The sequence below is a fragment of the Chiloscyllium plagiosum genome, chromosome 25 (genome assembly GCF_004010195.1).
Source record: "Chiloscyllium plagiosum isolate BGI_BamShark_2017 chromosome 25, ASM401019v2, whole genome shotgun sequence".
NCBI lineage: Eukaryota > Metazoa > Chordata > Chondrichthyes > Orectolobiformes > Hemiscylliidae > Chiloscyllium > Chiloscyllium plagiosum.
The window spans coordinates 24,606,236-24,629,069 of record NC_057734.1 but is presented as its reverse complement, the minus strand read 5'-3'; the positions used below and the strand labels follow the sequence as shown (position 1 = coordinate 24,629,069).

At 40.3% G+C, this 22,834-nt stretch overlaps 2 protein-coding genes across 8 annotated transcripts in view; one reads left to right on the top strand and one right to left on the bottom strand.

Annotated features, from left to right (window-relative positions):
- anapc7 (anaphase promoting complex subunit 7) overlaps positions 1-16,579 on the bottom strand; it is a 50,194-nt gene extending 33,615 nt beyond the window's left edge. For all 5 annotated transcript variants that reach the window (XR_006315383.1, XM_043715695.1, XM_043715696.1 and 2 more), the window contains exons 1-2: positions 16,307-16,579; positions 11,965-12,151 (exon numbers count right to left, since the gene is read on the bottom strand). Coding sequence is in view for 4 of the 5 variants with exons in the window: in XM_043715695.1 (XP_043571630.1) it covers positions 11,965-12,151; positions 16,307-16,407 (288 nt within the window). In the remaining variant the exon portion in view is untranslated. The remainder of the gene's footprint in view (positions 1-11,964; positions 12,152-16,306) is intronic.
- A 149-nt stretch (positions 16,580-16,728) lies between these two features.
- Positions 16,729-22,834, top strand: part of ube2g1b (ubiquitin-conjugating enzyme E2G 1b (UBC7 homolog, yeast)) — a 30,151-nt gene continuing 24,045 nt past the window's right edge. For 2 of the 3 annotated variants that reach the window (XR_006315384.1, XM_043715700.1), the window contains exons 1-2: positions 16,730-16,911; positions 19,090-19,192. Coding sequence is in view for 2 of the 3 variants with exons in the window: in XM_043715700.1 (XP_043571635.1) it covers positions 16,869-16,911; positions 19,090-19,192 (146 nt within the window). In the remaining variant the exon portion in view is untranslated. Of the gene's footprint in view, positions 16,912-19,089; positions 19,193-22,834 lie in introns of all 3 variants that reach the window. The other variant, XM_043715701.1, reaches the window with a different exon arrangement.

The window sequence follows — 22,834 nt, the reverse complement described above, 5'->3', positions numbered from 1 at the left end:
TGTGTGTGTGTGTGTGTGTGTGTGTGTGTGTGTGTGAGAGAAAGTGTGTGTAGTGAGTGCAGAGTGTCTTAAGTCTGTGAGGGGGTGCATGTGAGAGTGTGGGAGTGTGTGTGTGTGTGTAGATGGGTGTCCGAGCGTGCGTCTCTGCGTCTAGTGCAATGATGATCACCTATAATGTGACATGAACCCAAGGTCCCGGTTGAGGCCCTCCCTATGGGTACCGAACTTAGCTATCAGCCTCTGCTCGGCTACTTTCCTCTGCTGCCTGTCCCGAAGTCCACCTTGGAGGATGGTCAACCGAAGGTCCGAGGCTGAATGTCCTGGACCACTGAAGTGTTCCCCAACTGGGAGGGAACCCTCCTGTCTGTTGATTGTTGTGCGGTGCCCATTCATCTGTTGTGGTAGCCTTTGCTCAGTTTCCCCAATGTACCATGCCTCCGGGAATCCTTGTCAGCAACGTCTAAGATAGACAAGTTGGCTGAGTCACACGAATACCTGCCATGTACAAGGTGGGAGGTGTTCCCACGCGTAATAGTGGTATCTATGTCCACAATCTGACATGTCTTGCAGTGTCCACCGTGACAGGGTTGTATGGAGTTGTCCTGAGAGCCGGGCAGTTTGCTACAAACAATGATCTGTTTGAGGTTTGGCGGTTGTTTAAAGGCAAGTAGTGGAGGTGTGGGGAAGGTCTTGGTGAGGAGCTCATCCTCATTGATAATGTGTTGCAGGTCATGAAGAACATGGCGTAATTTTTCAACCCCTGGGAAGTACTGAACAACGAAGGGTACCCCGTCAGTTGCAGCACGTGCCTGTCTCCTGAGGAGGTCATTACGGTTCCTTGCTGTGGCACATCGGAACTGGCGGTTGATGAGTTGAGCATCGTATCCAGTTCTTGTGAGGGCGTCCTAGAGTACTTCCAGGTTTCCGTCATATTCCTCCTCATCTGAGCAGATCTGGTGTATGCATAGGGCTTGTCCATAGGGAATGGCTGTTTTAATATGTTTTGGGTGGAAGCTGGAGAAGTGCAGCATTGAGAGGTTGTCTGTAGGTTTGCGGTAGAGTGTGGTGCTGAGGTGTCCGTCCTTGATGGAGACGCATGTGTTCAAGAATGAGAGACAGTAGAGAGTAGTCCATGGTAAGTTTGATGGTGGGATGAAACTTGTTGAGGTCACTGTGTAGTTTTATCAGTGATTCCTCGCCATGGGTCCAGAGGAAGAAAATGTCGTCAATGTACCTGGTGTACAATGTTGATTGGAGATCCTGCTTAGAGAAGAAATCTTGTTCGAACCTGTGCATAAAAATGTCGGCATAGTGGGGTGCAAATTTGGTCCCCATGGCTGTTCCGTGTGTCTGGATGAAGAATTGGTTGTCAAAGGTGAAGACGTTATATGATCGAGGATAAAGCGAATGAGTTGTAGGATGGTGTTTGGAGACTGGCAGTTGTTGGTGTTGAGTACTGAGGCTGTTGCCACAATGCCACCCTTGTGGGGGATGCTGGTGTAGAGTGCGGAAATGTCCATTGTGACGAGGAATGTTCCCAGTTCGACTGGTCCATGGGTGCTGAGTTTCTGTAAGAAATCCGTAGTGTCACAACAGAAGCTGGAGATCCTCTGTACAATAGGTTTCAAGATGCCTTCCACATAGCCAGAGAGATTCTCACATAGAGTCCCACTGCCCGACACGATGGGACATCCTGATGTGTTGGCTTTGTGTACCTTTGGAAGGCAGTAGAAGTGGCCTACACGAGAAGTACGTGGGATGAGGGCACGTAGGGAACTCTGAAGGACTGGATCCAAAGTTCTGATCAGTGTGTTTAATTCTTGAGTGTGTTCTTTGGTTGGATCAGCTGGTAGTTGCCTGTAGTGTTCCTGGTTGCTCAGTTGTCAGTACACTTCCTTGCAGTAATTTGTTCTATTCTGAATGACAATGGCTCCTCCTTTATCTGCTGGTTTGATGACAATGTTGTGATTGGTTTTGAGAGCCTGGATGGCATTGCGTTGTGAACGGGTGATGTTTTGCTCTACCTTGTGGGTACGGCTGATGAATCTGGCATTTATATATTTCCTGACAGTTTGAGCATACATGTCAAGCCCAGGGCAGCGGCCCTCCGGTGGGGTCCATGTTTAAGTACTGAAATTTCTTCCAGGATGTTAGTATTTTCAAATCAGATTCTATCATCCTACTGGTTTTAAAAGTACTTTCATTCACTCACACCATGAGCTAGCCCTGATAAAAGTCAACAAGTTGCTACCAGTGTTCTTAAATCAGGATGTAAAAGGCATTCTACTGGCCTATAGATCACCCTCTAATTTCCCTTTGTTCCTTTTAAAGAGGTGCCAATCTCTGACACTGTTCTCCCTGAAGCAGTTTAGTGAAACTGGAAGCTCACCGCAGACTTATGGGCAACCACTCATACAAGCAAAAACTGCATTTATACATCATCGTTCATGACCAGCATCTCAAAGTAACAGCCTGCTGCACAATGTGGCCTCCATGTCAATTTTATTAGCGTTCAAAAAAATACTGCCCAGTACAAAAAAGCAATTTGTTGCATTGATCCACAGCAACTGTTAGCTTCAAACAAGCAAACCTATGCTATATCTAGTACACACATGCTATTTTGGTGACAGTAAGTGTCAATGCTTTAAGCATTTAAAACACAATTACGGATTTGAGATTTATGGAAATTTGTTTGACATTTATAATTCTGTTTTATTTAGTTATTCAGATACATCAAATCTCAATGTAGTGGATGCTGATGCTTGGATATTCAGACCCACAGTATAGTTGTATAAACCACAACTTTTTTTTCTATTCCTTTTGCTTCTGAAGCCTGTGCATCCTTTCCCAGGTGCAATATTAGCCAGATCTGCTTTTCTGGTGGCCATTGATAGAGTGTTATCATGAAGAAGGTGCATTCAAGCAAAACCAATTCATGTGCATTCAGACAGAACCAGTTCGTGTGATGAGAGTCTCTAATAAGTGCATGCAGCACAACATTCTTTCATCACTTGACTGAACTCATTTCTGTAGCTGTCCAGTCCTTCCCGTTGCCAAACTCATTCCTCTAAATCCCTATTATTGGCAGTGTCTTTCCCTAGATTCTCCTTCCTGAACTTCATTTGTCCTTAAGATTCACCTCTTGCTTCTACATTCCTATAAAGTTGCTAGCCATTCAAATTGCTCAATGTTTAAATTAACCTCTGTTGCACAAAACTGTCACCCTTCCAACATCCCACAACCAACTGTGGTGTAAAATTATGTCCCAATACATGTGTGAATCATAATGTAACACATGTATTGGGCCAAGCAGTGGAATGTGGTGAAACGGTTAAAAATTATGTCCCAATACATGTGTGAATCTAACCGGAATGGAGGTGTTGCTTAGTCCCGTGTGAATCTTATTACACACCTCCCCGTGTGAATCTTCTTATCTGGATGTAACCATAATGGAATGTGTTTTTTAGCCTTGCTCTGCTGTTCACATGAATGTTTATATCTGGAAAAGAGTATATCAGCTGGAAAAGTCTCCAGTTCGGTAGAGTCTGCTCCGGGGTTACGTTTAACCGCCGAGCGTGGGTTGTTGGCAACCGCTCTACGAGAACTGACGGCTCCCAGTTCCGGTAACACGTAGAGTGAGTATAAACCAGACCCGGTGTAAGTACGAGACCTGGTTGTGGCGACGCTGCGGGGAATAAAACACTTATATTCTAGCAGACTCGCCTCTTGGCTGTTTGTTCTGTGTCAGACTACTTTCCTGCGAGCCTGGTCCTTGACCTTGAGAATTTTTAAAAACACAGACCAACACAAGGGGTTGCAGTTTACAGGTTCTGAGGTGTCAGGAAAGAACCAAATAGATTGATTGCAACATTGGGATGATTATTTCATTCTATGGTCAGTCATAACATGCCACCACATCTCACCAAGTCAACCAGGTATTGACCTACCAACATTTGGAAGCATGCAGTAAATGGTACTAAGTAGTGAAAGATGATTCTCAGGCTTAGTAGCTGAACATCAGGACTAAGTACTCTGGCATGGACAATGACTTACTGTCAACAGACAATACACAAATAGCATTGATTGATTATGAACTACACAAGTTCAACATTAACACTACTGCTCTCCCACAGTCGAGACTGACTGACTTAAAGATACTCAAGGTACCTTGTACTGGGCATGGCAGATGGCAAAATTAAAGATGACCACTTTGCTACCAACAACATATTAATACAGATAACAGATGTGGTCACAACTTCTGAAAGCTTCACATCTAGCATCAGATGGAGATTTCAATGTCTTCATAACTGCCTATGCACCTGCTCTTTATGTCAATGCAAAAGATAATATCGCATGGTCATAAAAATATGAGAACTCTTCTCCCTTATTTGAAGTTCACAAAATCATTTCACACCATGAGTAGGTCAGGCCACTATTGGTTAAAAAATAAAATTGGATATCCTCCCAAACTTGGCAGTCTCATTTGATTCTTCCATGCTAAGGTGCATGGCATAATTCAGTTCAGTTCAGGGATCAATGATAGGGTGAAACAAGGCTACAATTCATAAGCCAGACCCGTTGTAAGTATGAGACCTGGTTGTGGCGACGCTGCGGGGAATAAAATGCTCATATTCTAGCAGACTCGCCTCTTGGTCGTTTGTTCTGTGTCAGACTACTCTCCTACGAACCTGACCTTGAGAATTTTTTTAAAACACCAACCTCTCTCTCCTTTCCAAAGTTTAAATTTTTAGCTTAAGTTCTGTCCTCATCTTTCCAATCAGATTTGAGCCCTGCATTACTTCCACCATCATCATACTCCTACCCATCTTCACCCATTATCCATTACAACTGGATTTATCACTTTAAATCCAACTATTCCAAAGTAAACTAAAGCAAAATATCGTGGATATGAGGTTCCTGAAATAAAAACAAAAAACTGCTGAGTTCTCAGCAGGTCAGCAGCGTCTGTGATTAAACGAGAAGATCTGTCACTTCTTCCTTAAATGGAGACCAATTGAAAAACATATGTCCCAATATTGTAGTGACCAAATACCATGGTAAACAACTGCAAAGTCAGGCTCCTTTCTAAGATCTAACTTTCCCAGTGTTACCATCAGCTGGGATCATAATAACTGCAATCAACATTCAGTATAAAACCAGTGACTGTCAAAAACAAGATATTAACTCTGTTGCTCTATCCACAGATGATGAGATCTGCTGTGTATTTCCAAGATTTTCTGTATTGGTTTCAGACTTCCAGCATTTGTAGTACATTTACTATCAACTTCCTGTAAGGACTCCAATCTATTCTCCCAGTTGATCCAGCTCAGTCACTTCAGCAATCTTTTACACCTGTAGATGCTGATGTGTTCTTTTTTGCTGAGTGATTCCAATACATTGGTTGATCCTATCCATTCCATTTCCTGCACTCAACTCTCACCTATGTCTTCCCCCTACCAGCCTCTATGTTCAATGTTGCATTCTCTACCGTTTCTATAACCTTCCAAGTGATGCTATCTCCAAACACATCTTCCCTTTCAGCTTCCTGTAATGACCATCCCATTCTCTTTTATATCACTCTAACACTTTCCCCTTCTCATTACACTCTCCAAGCAAGCATTGAAGATGCAACACCTGGCTTTTTAGCTCCTCTCTCCATATTGTCCAAAACTCTTAACATTCTGCCATGGTGAAAAAGGTATATTACATTTGAAGAAATACTTTTTTTTCCCCCACTCTCAATGAGATCTTCCTTACATTGGGAAGACCAAACAAAGATTGGGTGTTTGCTTTGTGAAACACCACTGTTCAGTCTGGAGTTTCCATTTAATGTCATTTTACCCCTTCAGTTTGCTCTCATGTTAACTTTTCTATCCTCAGCCTTTTGCAGCGTTTCAATAAAGCTAAGCATTAGCTTGAGGAAAAGTACTTATTCCTTCAGTTAAGTATTCCCCAATCACTGGATGCAGAACAGAGTTCAACAATTCAAACTGTAGTATCAACCCCTACTTGTTTCTTTCTTCATTTTGGATTTAGTCTTCTATTTCTTGTGTTTTTGGCTTTCATATCGCAGTTGTTCAAGTGCAAAGTTAAAATAATCCAACTATCACAAGCATAAACTAGTTATGTAAAGTCATACATGTGAATTCTGCGAATTGACTTTTCTAAATAACTGGTAGTGACAGATTTTAAAACATGAACTGCAGAGCACAATGGGATATACAGTTCAATGAAGCTGACAAGGTTATTGCACAAAGTAGGAGCACATGGTATTAGAATTAGCACGGTTAGAAGATTATCTAAATGGCAAAAAGAAAAATCAGTTTGTATAAATGGGTCTATTTTAAATAGGTAGGATGAATGGGGTCTCTGCTTGGCCCTCAACATTTTACAATTTATATCAACAACTTAGATGAGAGGATTGACTACATGATGGCACATTTCCAGATGACAAAGAGAGGAAAGTAAGTTCATTGTGAAGATAACAATAACCAAGAGGTTGATATAGATAGATTTTTGCCCATTCACTCAACCTAACAGCTAATCTATCATGCAAGAAAAAAAGATACTCTTCTTGCTAAAGTTAAGAAAAAAGCAGACTATTATTTAAAAGGGTGAACAACTGCAGAATTCAGAAGCAATGAGGGATCAGGATGAGTCACAAAGTAACTTTGGGGAAGTACAGCAAATAATTAAGGCGGCCAACGAAAATTATCCTTTAATACAAGTGGAATTGAATATAAAAGGATCTTCTGCATTATTTATATAGAGCACTGCTAGGCTACATCTTGAAGACTAAGTTCAAACTTGGTCTCCTTATTTAAGGGAGGGTGTAAATGCTTAGCAATGGTTGAGAAGAAATTTCCTCAACTGATATCTGGAATGAGCATGTTGTGTTGCCAGGAAAGATTGGACAGGCTGGAGTTGTTTTCACTCGAGTAGGGGTTGATTTGATTCAAGTTTATAAGATCCTGGATGGTCTCGGCAAGGTGGACATGGAAAATCCAAAATTCGGTAAGGTTCCACACGGTAGATTAATTAGTACAGTTAGATCACATAGGATTCAGGGTGGGCGTGCCAATTGGATTCAAAATTGGCTTTACAATAGGAGACAGAGGGTGATTATTTTTCGGACTGGAGGCCTGTGACCAGTGGTGTTCTGCAGGGATCAGTACTAGGTCCACTTTTGTTTGTCATTTATATAAAGGTAGTGTGTGGCACTGGAAAAGCATAGCAGGTCAGTCAGCATCCGAGGAGTAGGAGAATTGACGTTTCGGGCATAAGCCCTTCATCAGGAATAGGCTTCTGGGCTGGGGGGCTGAGAGATAAATGGGATGGGGATGGGGAGGTAGCTGAGAATGAGATAGGTAGATGAAGGTCAGGGAGAAGGTGATAGGTCGATGAAATTTGGGGAGAAGGTGCTAGGTCAGCGAAGAGGGTGGAGCAGATAGATGGGAAAGGCAATGGACAGGTCAGGAGGACGGTGTTGAGTTGGAGGCTTGGGACTGGGATAATGTAGGGGGGAGGGGAATGAGGAATCTGGTGAAATCCATGCTAACCCCATGTGTTTGCAGGGTCCCAAGGGGGAATATGAGGCATTGTTCCTCCAGGCGTCAGGTTTAGCAATGGAGGAGGCCCAGGGCTTGCATGTCCTTGGTGGCGTGGGAGGGGGAGTTGAAGTGTTCAGCCACGGGGCGGTGGGATTGGTTGGTGCGGGTGTCCCAGAGGTGTTCTGGAGGTACAGGTAAATTTGTCAGATATGGAGAGATCCTTTGGGGTCTTGGACGGAGGTGTGGTCGCAAGTTTTCCACTTCCTGCGGTGACAGGGAAAAATGCCTGGAGTGGGGTGTGAGCTGGTGAGGGGGGCGCGTAGACCTGACGAGGTAGTTGGAAGAAATGGTCTCTGGAATGCTGATAGGGATGGGAAGGGAAAAATATATCTTGTAGTGGGGTCCGTTTGTAGGTGGCGGAAGTAGCGGAAGGTGTGGGTGGGGTGGAAGGTGAGGACCAAGGGGTTCTGACCTTGTTGCATTGGTAGGGTTGGGGTTTAAGGGTGGAGGTGCAGGAAGTAGAGGAGATGCGCTGGAGGCCATCGTCGACCATGTGGGAAGGGAAATTGCGATCATGGAAAAAGGAGGCCATCTGGGATTTTCTAAGGTGAAATTAGGTCATCCTGGCAACAGATGCAGCAGAGAGGGAGGAATCTGGAATAACGGATGGTGTTTTTACAGGAGATAGGGTGGGAGGAGGTGTAGTCTAGGTAGCTGTAGTAGATGTCCGTGGTTAGTTGGTCACCAGAGAAAGGATTTATATAAAAGGATTTATATAAAGGATTTATACGAGAATATAGGAGAATTAGTAAATTTGCGGATGTCATCAAAATTGTAGTATAGTGGATAGTGAAGAAAGTTATCTAAGATTACGAAGATCGGTTGGGTCAATGGGCTGAGGAGTGGCAGATGGAGTTTAATTTGGATAAATGCAAGGTATTGTATTTAAGTAAATAAACAAAGGCAGGACTTGTACTACTTATGTTAATGGTAGGGTCCTGGGTAGTGTTGTAGAACAGAGAGACCTAGGAATTCGGGTATATAATTCTTTGAAATTTGTGTCTCAGGTCTCCTACCTTCAAGCCAGTTTTGTATCCAATTGGCTAGCTCCCCTATGTTATCTAACCTTACTAACCAGTCTACCATGCGTAGAGTCTTGTCAAATGCTTCAAGATGAGAGGAAACTTGTGCAAATTTGGAACACTGCTTTAGAATATTGGAAGTAGCTGGAAATGTGTTGCTGGAAAAGCGCAGCAGGTCAGGCAGCATCCAGGGAACAGGAGAATCGACGTTTCGGGCATAAGCCCTTCTTCAGGAATGAGGAAAGTTTGTCCAGCAGGCTAAGATAAAAGGTAGGGAGAAGGGACTTGGGGGAGGGGCGTCGGAAATGTGATAGGTGGAAAGAGGTCAAAGTGAGGGTGATAGGTCAGACTGGGGTGGGGGCGGAGAGGTCGGGAAGAAGATTGCAGGTTAGGAAGGCGGTGCTGAATTCGATGGATTTGACTGAGACAAGGTGGGGGGAGGGGAAATGAGGAAACTGGTGAAACCCGAGTTCATCCCTTGTGGTTGGAGAGTTCCTAGCCGGAAGATGAGGCGTTCTTCATCCAACCGTCGTTTCGCTGTGGTCTGACGATGGAGGAATCCAAAGACCTGCATATCCTTGGTGGAATGGGAGAAGTCTTGCACCTCCTGCGGTTGCAGGGGAAGGTGCCGGGAGTGGAGGTTGGGTTGGTGGGGGGTGTGGATCTGACGAGGGAGTCCCTCCCCCACGTCCCTTCTCCCTACCTTTTATCTTAGCCTGCTGGACAAATTTTCCTCATTCCTGAAGAAGGGCTTATGCCCGAAACGTCGATTCTCCTGTTCCCTGGATGCTGCCTGACCTGCTGCGCTTTTCCAGCAACACATTTCCAGCTCTGATCTCCAGCATCTGCAGACCTCACTTTCTCCTCAAATATTGGAAGTAGGTTTGTTGAATATTTCTAAGATGGAGGGAGGCAAGGGAACCAAAGGCCACCAAGGACTGATGGGAACAAGGAATTCTGAACTAAAGAAAACAGATCAGCTGTGATATTACTGTTTTTACTCTTAATTCATATGTTCCCAACGCAAAATGGGGAACTAAGAGAGATTTTCTTGCTAATGGCCAACTCAGAAAAGCACTTCCTGATCCCTGGGAGGGATTTACAGCTGTCATTAAACTATTGGGGTGAGCTAAAGCACAGGATGCTTCATACTGAAGCCAAAACTGAAAGCAAAATATGGAAGTATTCTATTCTCTACTACCGATGTTCCATAACTCACATGGACAAACTCTCTACAGACCATATATGGATTTGAAATTGGCTATTGAGTTATTTTTAAAAAATGAAAACTAATAGTTTGAAAAACGCACATGGCAGCAATTTACACATTGACACAGATGTCTTGTATTCCAACACAAAAGCAGAATCCACTAGAATGGAGCACTTAGTCACACTACCATACTGATGGTCAATTTACAAAAATAATTCTGTATAAAAGTTACAAATTCAGATTTTGGAACAGTAATCGTAGAATCCCTACAGTGTGGACCCAGCCCATTTAGCACATCAAGTCCACACCGCTCCTCCGAAGAGCATCCCAAACAGACCCACCCCCCATGCTATCCTTGTAACCGTACATTTCCCATGACTAATTCACCTAACCGGCACATCTTTGGACTGTGGGAGAAACCCATGCAGACACGAGAAGAAAAAGCAAACTCCACACAAATAGTCGCCAGAGGTTGGAATCAAACCCGGACCGCTGATGCTGTGAGGGACCAGGATTACTGGGAGAATGGCACTCAAAGCGATGCCCATTTGGAGAGCTGGCACAGACATAATGGGGTAAATTGCACCTTACGGCATTGTAACAATTCTAGATTAGATTAAATTATATTCCCTACAGTACGGAAACAGGCCCCTTGGCCCAACAAGTCCACATTCTTATTTTATTACTCATTCATGGATAAGGGTTGGCCCTAATTGCCAAGAGAGCAGTTAAGAGTCAACCACATTTCTGAGAGTCTGGAGTCACATGTAGGCCAGGCCAGGTAAGGACCGCAGTTTCCTTCCCTCAAAGGCATTAGTGAATCAAATGGGATTTCCAACAATGGATCAATTCAAGATTTTTATTGAATTCAAATTCCACCATCTGCTGTGGTGTGTTTCGAACCGAGGTCCCCAAGACATTACCTGGGTGTCTGGATTAATATTCTAGTGGCAATACCACTAGGCTATCAACTTCCTGTGAATTTAATCTCAGTTAGTTTGTTTAGCACACTACATTTTATTCTACCAAAGGCACAGTCTCAAACAACATCAATTACATAACATATTTAGGAATGTTTATATGCCTTACAGAATAGCAAATTTACACTTTCCACTGATGTTCAATTCCAGCTGTCAAACAATAAATGATTTGAGGACCATTCAATTTGCTACCAAAACTGAGAATAAGAAAATCGCTGATTTTGGATTGCGAGATGTCACTTTCCTTTTTAGAACCAGGACAGCAATGATTCTTCATTTTCACTGCTGTGATCCTTGTATTAGGACATTGGTGGGTAGAGATGGTAAAAACCTGGATTTGTGTACAACTTGTGTATAATTTAAAATTATCTAATCAGGGTAGATGTGGGCTGAAATAACTGTTTAATAATAGGGAGTCACCCATTTAAAACAGAGATGAGGAATTTATTTCTTCCTCTGTGTAATGAGTCTTTGGAACACTCTTCTTGATGAGGGTCTTTCAATATTTTTAAGGCAGAGGGGGCTATGTTCTTGGTAAGCAAGGGGTAAAAGGTTAACAGGGCAGTCAGGAATGTTGATTTGTGGTCACATTCAAATCAGCCAAGATCTTAATAAATAGTGAAGTATATTCAAGGGGCCAGCTTCTGTTCATTGTTTGATGGTTGTACCATTTATCCACTAAAGCAGGCTGATTACACATCTAAGCAAAAGTACTTTCAGAGAAGCAAACGTAGTTAATCAGAAAAGTGACTGCAACATGGCATTTTTAAAATTCTAATCAATGACCTGCTTTCTATGCCTAAATAACTGATTTTGTTTTTAATTTAACACTGAAAAAAAGGAGTCCTGGCCATGCCTGAAGGAGTCTAACTGTCAGAAAATATTTCTTTTGCCCTTCACCTCCACTGTGGGCTATGTAATCATGCAGTTACAAATGAGAGAGTAATTCAATAACTTTCCTATAAACCATAAAGAACTTAAAAACCTCTGTAAAAAGGAAAATGGTGTAGATATAAAACATATGAAAATAAACAGAAACTGCTTGAAAATACTCTGGTCTGACAGCTTTCATGGAGAGACAGCAACAGCGAAAGAGGGCAATAAAGTTAACTCAGTATGTTATTCTGTTCTGTACACACTACCTGTGTTTGTGGAGTTGAGGGAGTACTCCCACCAGCTGGTCTCACTTTTGTTGTCTTGCTTAGAGCTTTCTTCTGTTGTAAAGCAATTTTATATTTAGATTCAGCATTACGATATTCCTTGTCATGAAAGAGAGCATCTGCATTGTAGACCAGTAGCTGATACTTCTGTACTGGAGAAAATAATTCTCTGACAACAAAGAACAAACAAAGCATAATTAGTGCACCTGTGAAATTACTGGCAATCCTTATTTCTTGAAAGACCAAAAAAAAAGGATGGTCATCAAAACCACAACTAATCAAATTAGACAAATTTCCCATGGTAATTTTATTTCATCATAAATCGAATGTCAATTTTTCTTTTCAATTCTCTTTACAACTTTTTAAGAATAGCATACACTCCTCGCAAATGATGCCTCAGTTTTTCTTTATTTATTCTCAGGATATGGATATTTCTCACAAGACCAATTTGTTTTTTGTCTGTCTCTAATTATCCTTGAGAAGGTGCTGGTGAGCCAAATTTGAGATCTTCTGGAGTCCATATGGACTAAGTGCACCTACATTACACCCTTCCTCATTCCTACTGGTGCACACAGCTGTCCAATACGCAGGCTCCCAGAAAATATTGACATAGCTATTTGTCAATTGACAAATTTTACAAGAATTTTGGGGCAACAGATGGAGTTAACAGTAAACAAGTTACAAGAATAGCAGATCAATATTGTGTGCTTTTCTCACTTCTCTTTCCATATATAGCAAAAATGAGTTGTTCACTCATTTAGTGTACTAGCCTGGTGATTCCTTCTCTATGTAAAGGATGCTTTTCTTCCCCTTCACTGGTACCAACTTTCTCTAATCCTCCTCCTCCTCCTTCTCCACCACCCAGTTCAAAAGCCATGCTCGCTCCCTGATCTTCTGTCAGTTTTAACTAAAGCTTCAACCATGCTGCTCCATTCCAGGAATTGATTCTGCAATGGACAAGAATATCTGATCTAAAACAAGGAATTCCTAGTTCATAAGTCGTAAGTTCATGGAATGCCCTGCCAGTAGCAGTGGTGGACTCTCCCTCTTTATGGGCATTTAAGCGGGCATTGGATAGGTATATGGAGGATAGTGGGTTAGTATAGGTTAGGTGGGCTTGGATCGGCGCAACATAGAGGGCCAAAGGGCCTGTACTGCGCTGTATTCTTCTATGTTCTATGTTCTATGTAGTTACTGCCCAGAACAGTCCACTGTTCAAGAAAACCAGCATCAGGTAAAGAATGTAGGGTTAAATACAATAATTTCAGAAACAAAGCATCAACAGTGACAACAAATTGTGCCACATCACAATAGAAGGAACAATGCAAATGTCTGGGAATGCCAATTTCCTATTGTAACAACCATAGTCAAGTAGTCAGGTTAACATTCAGAACATGAGCAAATTTAAAAAAGAAAGATAATTCTATCAAAAATTGAATTTTCTCTAATAAAAGGCACTTTTTATAGAACATCTCATCACATCTGTCAGAAATTCTTAAAGTTTTTTCTTTGTTCATTCATGGGATGTGGGCACCACTGGCTAGACAAACATTTGTTACCCATTCCTAGCTGCCCAGAGGGCAGTTAAAAGTCAATCACATTGCTATCGTATATAGGCTAGATCAGGGGAGGATGACAGTTTCCCTCCTGAAAGGGCATTCGTGAACTAGTTGAGTTTTCCTAATAATTGCCAGTGGTTTCATGATCTCCATTAGACTATTAATTCCAGATTTTTATTGAATTCAAATTCCACCATCTGTCATGGCATGATTTGAACCCATATCCCCAGAATGTTCCCAGAGTTCCTGCATTAATAGTCCCTTGATAATGCCACTAGACCAATGCTTCCCTCAAAGTTCTTCATATACAATGACAAACATTTGCATTTCTCTCTTTTCTTTCCAGAGGTTTATCATCAGTTTGTTTCAAGATACCATCATAGAGTCATACAGCATAGAAACGGACCCTTCGATCCAACGAGTCCATGCCAACCATAATCCCAAACTAAACTAGTCCCATCCATCTGTGCCTCGCCCATATCCCTCCAAACCTTTCCTATTCATGTTCTTATCCAAATGTCTTTTAAACAATGTAATTGTGCCACACCCACCACTTCCTCAGGAAGTTCATTCCGCATGCAAACTACCTTCTGTGTAGGTAAAAACAATGACTGCAGATGCTGGAAACCAGATTCTGGATCAGTGGTGCTGGAAGAGCACAGCAATTCAGGCAGCATCCGAGGATAGGCAAAATCGACGTTTCGGGCAAAAGCCCTTCATCAGGAATACCTTCTGTGTAAACAATTTGTCTCTCATGACTTTTTAAAATCTCTCTCCTCTTACTTTAAAAATGTTCTCTAGTCTTGAAATCCATCATCCTAGGGAAAAGACACCTATCATTAACCCTACCTATCCAACCTTTCTTTATAACTCAAACCATCCACACGCAGCAACATCCTGTAAATTTTTTTCTGAGCCCTCTCCAATTTAATAATATTCTTCCTAAAACTGGGCCACCAGAACTGCACACAGTACTCAAGAGGCTTCACCAATGTCCTCGACATGACTTCAATTCCTATACTTAAAATGGCTGAGCAATGAAGGCAAGTGTGCCAAACACCTTTTTAGCCACCCTGTCTATACGTCATGCAAACTTTAAAAAGAGTTATGTACCTGAACCCCTAGGTCCCTCTACTCAATACAGATAAGGTTACATCTTCTCACATACAATTAAATACAATGATATGTTACATCAAAACTCAGGGAAATGTAGTATGCAAGTTGCAGAATCAAAATCCTAGAAACAATGAGATAAACTTTTTTTTTTAAAAACACTGCTAGTTGAGGAAGGTACATTAACCAAGCACCAGAATTCCTCCAGTTCTCTGAACAAGTTAATAGAACTTTTAACATTGAAATGGCAGGCAGGACCCTAGATTTAACATTTTATCCAAGGCCATTTTTCCAAAAACAAACCAGACTATCCCAAGAATACAGTCATACAATCATAGAGATGTACAGTACAGAAACAGAACCTTCGGTCCAACTTGTCCATGCCGATTACATATCCCAACCAGTCCCATTTGCCAGCACTTGGCCCATATCCCACTAAATCTTTCCTATTCATATACCCATCTAGATGCCTTTTAAATGTTATAACTGTACCAGCCTCCAACACTACCTCTGGCATCACCTTCTGCATGAAAAAAGTTGTCCCTTAGGTCCCTTCAGGCAGCTCATTCCATACACATACTACCCTCAATAGATCAACAAATTATAACAAAAAAAAATTCTTAGCACAGAAAACAGTCCATCATGCTTTACATGGTTTGGAGAGAAAACAGAAAAATCAAGTTATGGAGAGAATTGCAAAGATTACTGAAAGCTTAGCAATAATGGCTTTGCCCCAAAAAAAGGTTGAAAGGTCTGCTACAAGAGGTGAGGAAAAACAAGGGTTGCAGGTACAAAAAGCCAATCAAAGATGTAGAGATAGGGAGGGATTCAAAGAGGCAAGACTGAATTCAAACTTCCTAACTGAATATAATGTTTTGGGGGCACAAAACCAACATTTACAGATTTGGTTACATTCTCTAGTCTTTAGAAATTAATCACTCTCAAAAATATATTTAAACTTTCAAATTAATTGATCTAGCATCCTTTGTCATTTGTAGAAGTGTTCCAAATGACTATGATGTTTTATAAGAAAAACTGTTTCCTAATATCACCCTATCTTGAAAAGCACCCTAACCTTTAAATTCCAATGTTTACTTTTAAAAGAAAAAAAACCCTCCTTGTTTTCCTTTCTTGCAATAGAGGTATCGTTCAAATAAATCTATATTGCACGCATTCCAAGGTCTACATATTCTTCCTAAGGGATTCTGCACAGAACTGTTTTACTTCAGGTAATAGTCTAAGCAGGGCCTTAGTTAATGAAGCATGACTTCTCCCACCTAGTATTTTATTTCTATATTTATAAAGACTAACACTCCCATCTGATTGATTTAAGCTGTGAAGACGTAGATCATTCTAATAAGGAGGCGACAATACTGCACTGGCCCGAATACGTAAAGATAATGCAATCAAAGACTTAGACCGTCACACTCCAATTCACAATTCAGTACCTGTAAGCTAAGAAGGCTTCTTCATCTCCCACTTTGAGACTAGAACAAAATCATTTTAATTCTGAAACTTTTAATAGGTTTGGGGAGTTTATCGGAGAGGTGGGAGTAAAACTGCATTTTAAAACCAAACCATGTCAAAGGGAGGAGGCTCGGATACACAGAATCAAATGAGAGAGAACTCGCGAGCAGCAACCAACCACTTACGGATTATTGTCGCTCATAGTCAGTAACAGGCTACTGAGTAATCTCACGTTGGAGTAAAGGCCAGCGGCCACCATATCCCGAACGTGGTCAATAACGTTCATCTTCTTGTGTCCGATCAGATCTCTGAGTGAACGCGACACTAAAGCAGTGGCGTTAACAGCATCAAAAATGGCGCTGCGGACCTCCCTCCAGCTGGAGCTCCTCACTTAACGCCTGAATTATGATAATTCACCATAACGGCGTATTGTATTTTTCTCTCGTAACGTACTTAATAATTAAAATTATATAGCTACGTTTGTTTGCCAACTGCGAGATTAGAAACGGCTGTTAAAGTAAAGCGGCACTTGGCGGGCAGCTCTGTCGTTGCTAGGCGGAAGGCGCATGTGCAGCTTAGATGCCGGGGCCGGAATGCGAGCAGCCTATAAGGCCGCAGGCTGAAGATTGGTATAGCGTGGGCCCGCAAGGCTTGGAGCGGTTGCTCCTTACCATCTATTTTACCCACCTTCTCTACCTTTATTATTTGATTTTTGTATTTTATTTGGTTTGATTCGATCTTTGAGTAATGACAGACCAGTCTGCTCTACTCCTTAGGAAACAGCTGGCAGGTATGCGCCGCCCTTGGAATCTCACTAAAACTTTGCTGCAGATATGAATGATGGCTGGGAGAACTGTACTTGCTGCTGAGCCTCGACCCACTTTCAGCTCCCCATTTCCTTCTGACTGGTTTCATTTCGGCCATGGCTAACTGTTAATGGTTAAAAGGGAAACATTTTGGACATTGTTAATGTTGTGTCATCGGTCGTTTGGCTCTTTTAAAAGTCATTGTTTCGTAACTTTTTTTCCGCTTCCCCGCTCCGGCTCTGCATTATCACTATGATAGACTGGCAAAGTGCCCCTGGAATATTTTACGGCCACGGACCACAGTCGTGTTTTGAACATTGGCACGATCAAAAACATGGCACGAATATAACAGGCGTCAAAGCTATATAAAATCCAGATGTTATCAGTCTGACGCGATTGTAAAATAAGAAAATCATTATGGCGCTTCAGAATCGGGAACAGTGACTTGATGAATTTTTTTTGTGTTTTTACTTTTGACCAAATTACACATATCTATCCTTTTCTACTGCACATTATAATTGCCTGTAGTAAGCCCCCTGAATTACTTGAATTGTTATATTTTATAGAGTCATAGTCATACAGCAGGGAAACAGGCCCTTTAGCCGACCAGGGTCCCTAAACTGAACTAGTCCAATTTGCCTGCGTTTGGCTCATATCCCTCTAAACCTTTCCTATCCATGTACCTGTCCAAATGTCTTTCACATATTATAATTGTACCTGTCTCTATCACATCCTCTGGCATTATATTCATATATATATATGCCTGTTCCATTTACTTTGTGTGGAAAAAGTAGCACCTTGATCCCATTTAAATCTTTCCCCTTTCACCTTAAACCTGTACCCTCTAGTTTTGGGCTTCCCCTATGGGAAAAAACCTTGGCTATTCACCTTATCTATGCCCCTCATGATTTTATAATCCTCTATAAGGCAACCGCTCAGCCTTCAATGCGCCAGGGAAACTAATGTTGTTTAAACACTGCAGTTTAATTTCACATAAAAGAAATGAAGACAAAATAGAATAAACCATTTACATTTAACATAAATTTAAATATTTTCAAACACAAGGTAAAATACAATGTCATTAATCCAAAAAACACTCCTTTATAGAACTGACACCAGAGATAATGCTCTTCTATTACACATCTATAAAGTTTAATTTAACTGGGACTTCTTGTTCTGTCTTGAGAATGTGATCAACTCCTGGAGCCTTCATGCTGAATTTAAAATTTCTCAACTTCAAATAACTCCTTCATGGTTTTACTAAATACATCATGTCTGGAACTTTTAAATTAAATTCTGTACACTGAGGGAACCTATTTCTTAACAGTCTTTAAACTACCTGCTTTTCTCAAGAACAGCTGTTTTACACATCTAGCTTCGGCCAAGACTTCTGCAAACTGCCCCCTACTGAAACTAAAAATCTTTTTGCTTTCCTTGTTATGGGATGTTTCCCCTAAGCCCCCCAAAACTTCAATTGAAATGTGTATTGCACAATCCTTTTTGTTCACTTGTAAAGTCTTCCAATGTAAACAAATTCCCAATAGTCTCCATGAACTATCCTTTTTGGGAAAAAAAACACCTTGGCTACAGAAATAGCTATAAGTTCATTAAACCTCTTCAGACATACCAAAAATCTATGTCACTATTTAACATACAATAAATTTTGTTAGCACATATAATATGTACATGTATAGCATACATTTTACTGCACAGCTTTTGAAATGTGTGGTGTTTGGTTTACAAGAAGAGTAAATACTTTGAGGGATAGCAGGCCCCTTTGTAAATTATCTAGCATGTGTCTAATAACTAAAGCATGGTCAAGCTTTCAATCCAATTAAATAATTTAAACAATATAATTTCTAATGTTAATTATTTTACATCGGATGATAATTGACTTTTTTTTATTTTTCATTTATTCAAGTATGATTAATCACCACAAAGAATACAGGCAAATAATAATGACATAGGGTTGACACTGTGGCATCTTAGAAGTTATTGTTAAAGTTAGCCACAGTTTTTTAATGAGACAGTGACATTAAATCGGACCGTCATTCTCAAACTAAGCTATTGTTGTTTCAACTCATGTTGTCAGGCAGATACATTGTTTCTGCACCAATGTGTAACTGTTACACTATTTCATGTTTGTGTTTTATCCTTTGAAGAACTAAATAAGAATCCAGTGGATGGATTTTCTGCTGGATTAATAGATGATGATGACATATACAGATGGGAAGTTGTCATCATTGGCCCACCAGATACTCTTTTGTAAGTACTTAATGCTAATGAGTATCAGCGCTAATAGAAATTGCCAGTTAACCACCTATATTTTATTTTCAGATAGTGACAAGACAGTTGGTGAGGATGATGTGTGATATGCAGAAGTTGTATTCAAATCTTTTTATCTTTCATACTTTTACTAAAATTTTGCAAGTATTTCCTGAGAAAGACAAATGTAGTTACAAACATTTTCCCTGCTAAATGAGTATCAGGAGTTTGACAGCAAATAAAATGGGTGCTACTCTGTGAAAAAAAAAACTGTGATACACGCTGTTTTGCATAGGGATAAAAAGATCGTGAATGTAAATAAGTGGCTAAGAAATGGATGTGAGAAAGATGAGGTCTATTTCATGATGCATTGACCGAACAGTATGACTGGACAGTGGAAATTCGGAATATTTCTCCAAAGACTCTGCATGTTGGATCAATTGACATTTTAATGACAGGTATCAAGAGTTCATTTTTTGTTGGGTAACGGTATTGAGGTAAAATAGAAACCAAGTAAATGGACTTGAAATTAAGAAATGGTGGAACACTTTCAAGGGCCTGAATGGTCTTCCCTGTCCCCATTTTCTTCACAGATCTGTGCATTCTTTACGAAATACAGCTTGTTGTGCCTTTACAATAGTAAAGCAAAGAGATATGGTTGGAGTAGTATATTCAGAATCGATCAGTATAATAAATCTCAGCATTGAGAACAGATCAGTTTTTTTTTCAGAAGGGAAATACATAGGAAACAGTGGTGCTGTTATGTTGAAATAATTTGAAACAATACTGTATTGAATCAATATGACAGCAATAGGAAATGACTGAAAAAGGAAGAAGTAAGCTCTTGTTAACAATACATAAGTTTTATTTAGCCTATATAGCAATAGTTACTACACTGTAAAACTACTGAGCTGTAAAGTGCTTTGGGACATCCTGAGTATGGATGTGAAAGGCATAGTGTCAGAAAAAGATTTTCAAGAGCATAAAATCATAAGAAGTAGCAGCAGGAGCTGGCTGTTTGGCCTTTCAAGTTTGCCCCATCATTTAACAAGATCATGGTCAGTTCATCATAGTTTGCAACTCTAATATTTCAAAAATCTATCTATCACTTCTTTAAATACTTTCAGTAACGTTGCCTCCACACCTCATCAGGCAGAGAAATCCAGATATTCAGTACACTCTGGGAGAAGGAATTCCTTTGCATATCAATTTTAAATGAGTATGCTGTACTTTGTAACCATACCCCCTTTTTAAGATCCACACTATTGGAAACATCTTCCCAGTCAGAATCTTGCCTGTTTCCATAAAATCATCCCTTATTCTTCTAAATGCTAATGAATAAAGGCCCAGCCTGTTTACTTACACTTAATAAGTCCAACCTCTTCACCCCAGGAATGAACCTAGTGAACTCTTTCCTGTACATTCTTTCTTAACTATGGGGACTAAAACTGTACGTAGAATTCCCTTGCGATCTTACTAACACCCAGTATAATTGTAACAAGACTTCTCTACTATTAAATTTCATCCTCCAAGGAATTTAGGCTAAAATTGCATTTACCATCTTAATTACCTGCTGCACCTGAACGCTAACTTCATATGTTTCATGCACAAGAACAGCAACATTCCCTCTAAGCTATGTGGCTTTGTGTGCTGTAATGTTCCTGTATGGTGATTGTTGTTGGCATGCTAGTCGTAGCATTGATTTGTGGTTTCAGAAGTCACTGCTGTGCACGGGCCTTGGAGACACGCACAGTTGGTCAGAAAATTAGAGGGAACACCCAAATTACTCTGTGCTGCGCTTTTTTGGAGTCTCTCTCTATTTAAACATGTTTTCATTGAAACATGCCCTCCCATCTATTCTTGTATCGTTAGCAAATTTGAATACATTAAAATCTGCCCCTGTCTAAGTCATTAATATAGATTGTAAATAATTGTGGCCAAGATCTGATCCTTGTGGAACTCCACATCTTGAAAAGACCCCAAATCCTCTTATGTCTTCTGTATGCTTGTCAAACATGATTAATCAATCCTTAATCCATGCCCCTCAGTATTCTGAGCTTCAATGTTCAATAACCTTTAATATGACATTTTATCAAATGCCTTCTGGAAGTCCAAATACACCACATCCACCAGTTCCCCATTACCAACTCTGCATATTAAGACCTCAATAAAAACTGTATCCAACTTGTCAAACATGATTTTCCTTTCTCAAAACTGAGTTCACTCTATTTGATTGCTAAATGTCAATTGACCTATTGCAAATGCTATGTTAACTGGGGCTCTAGTTTCCTGCTTTACTTCTCCCTCCCTTCATGAACAGGGGTGTTACTTTAGTGATTTTTCAATTCACCTGAAATCCATGAGGTTTGAAATATTTTGACCAATGCCTCCATTATATCTGCAGCCACTTCCTTTAAAACTCTTGGAGACACTCCATCAGGTCCTGACGACCTGTTTATCTTCACTCCTATCAGTTTGTGAAATACTTGTTCGTTGTGATAGAGGCTATTATAAGACCTTTCTTCCTGTTAGTGCACTGCTTCTTTCTTATCTTTGGGATGCTTATAGCATCTTCCACCATGAAGACTGATACAAGATTTTGATTTAATTTACCTACTATTTTCCTGCTCTCTGTTATTAATTACACAGTTGCATTCTCCAAGGTTCCTACACTTCCTCTTTTTCTTTTTAAATACCTGTAGAACTCTTGCTGTTGGTTTTTATATTTCTTATCAATTTACTCTCAAAATCAATTTTCTCCCTCTTTATTCATTTTTACTAATCTGGGGCTGATTTCTGAAAAAGAAATCCTAATCCTCTGGTCTAGTTTCATAGCTTTAATTTAAATTATTTTGATGTACTGCCGACCATACTTTTTTTTAGTTTTTTTTTTAAATCAAAAATATACTACTTCAGACTTTGGTCAGATTCAAAGTCTTTTTTAGCTTCATGCTTCCCACATCTTCAACTGTTGAGTAGACTTCATTTTCTGATGACAATTTGTACAAAAACAGATACATGGGCAATGGCATCTCTGCGTACTTTAGCATATATTTAAGTAGCAAGTGATTGGCAAGAGCTAATGAACAGAACGTGAAGAACAGTTAGATTTTATTTTATGTAGGTAGGATTCTGGTGTTCTCTCTATCTTCCCCCTCCTTTAGCAAATAAAGTACAGAAGTAATTGTTAAGGAAGGAATGACAAAAGTGGAATGATCTTTTGAAGGGGTTTCAGTGTACCACCTTTAATACAGTGTTTAGTGCACTCAGTTGCTTGAAGCCACCCTTGCTCAAATTTGGTGAGTTTTAACAAAATAATTCCTTGGAACTATGTTGATGGACTGTTCTTCGCTTTAAAAACATCTTTGCACCCTATAAATAATTGATAACTAGAATGTAACTATAAGGGTGTACTACGTAATAAATTATTCAAGTCATTGTGTAAACCACAAGGGTAAAACTTTGATATTTTATTAAAATAACTTTAACACACTCAATTAGGCTACACCTTTATACTTGGTTCTTGGTTCATTGATATACTTATGTGTATTATGTAGCTATGAATGTTTTGATTAAGTGTACAGCGGTGACAATTCTTGCTGTTTCCAGGACACTCTGTATCTGGTGTCTTATCAATAGATT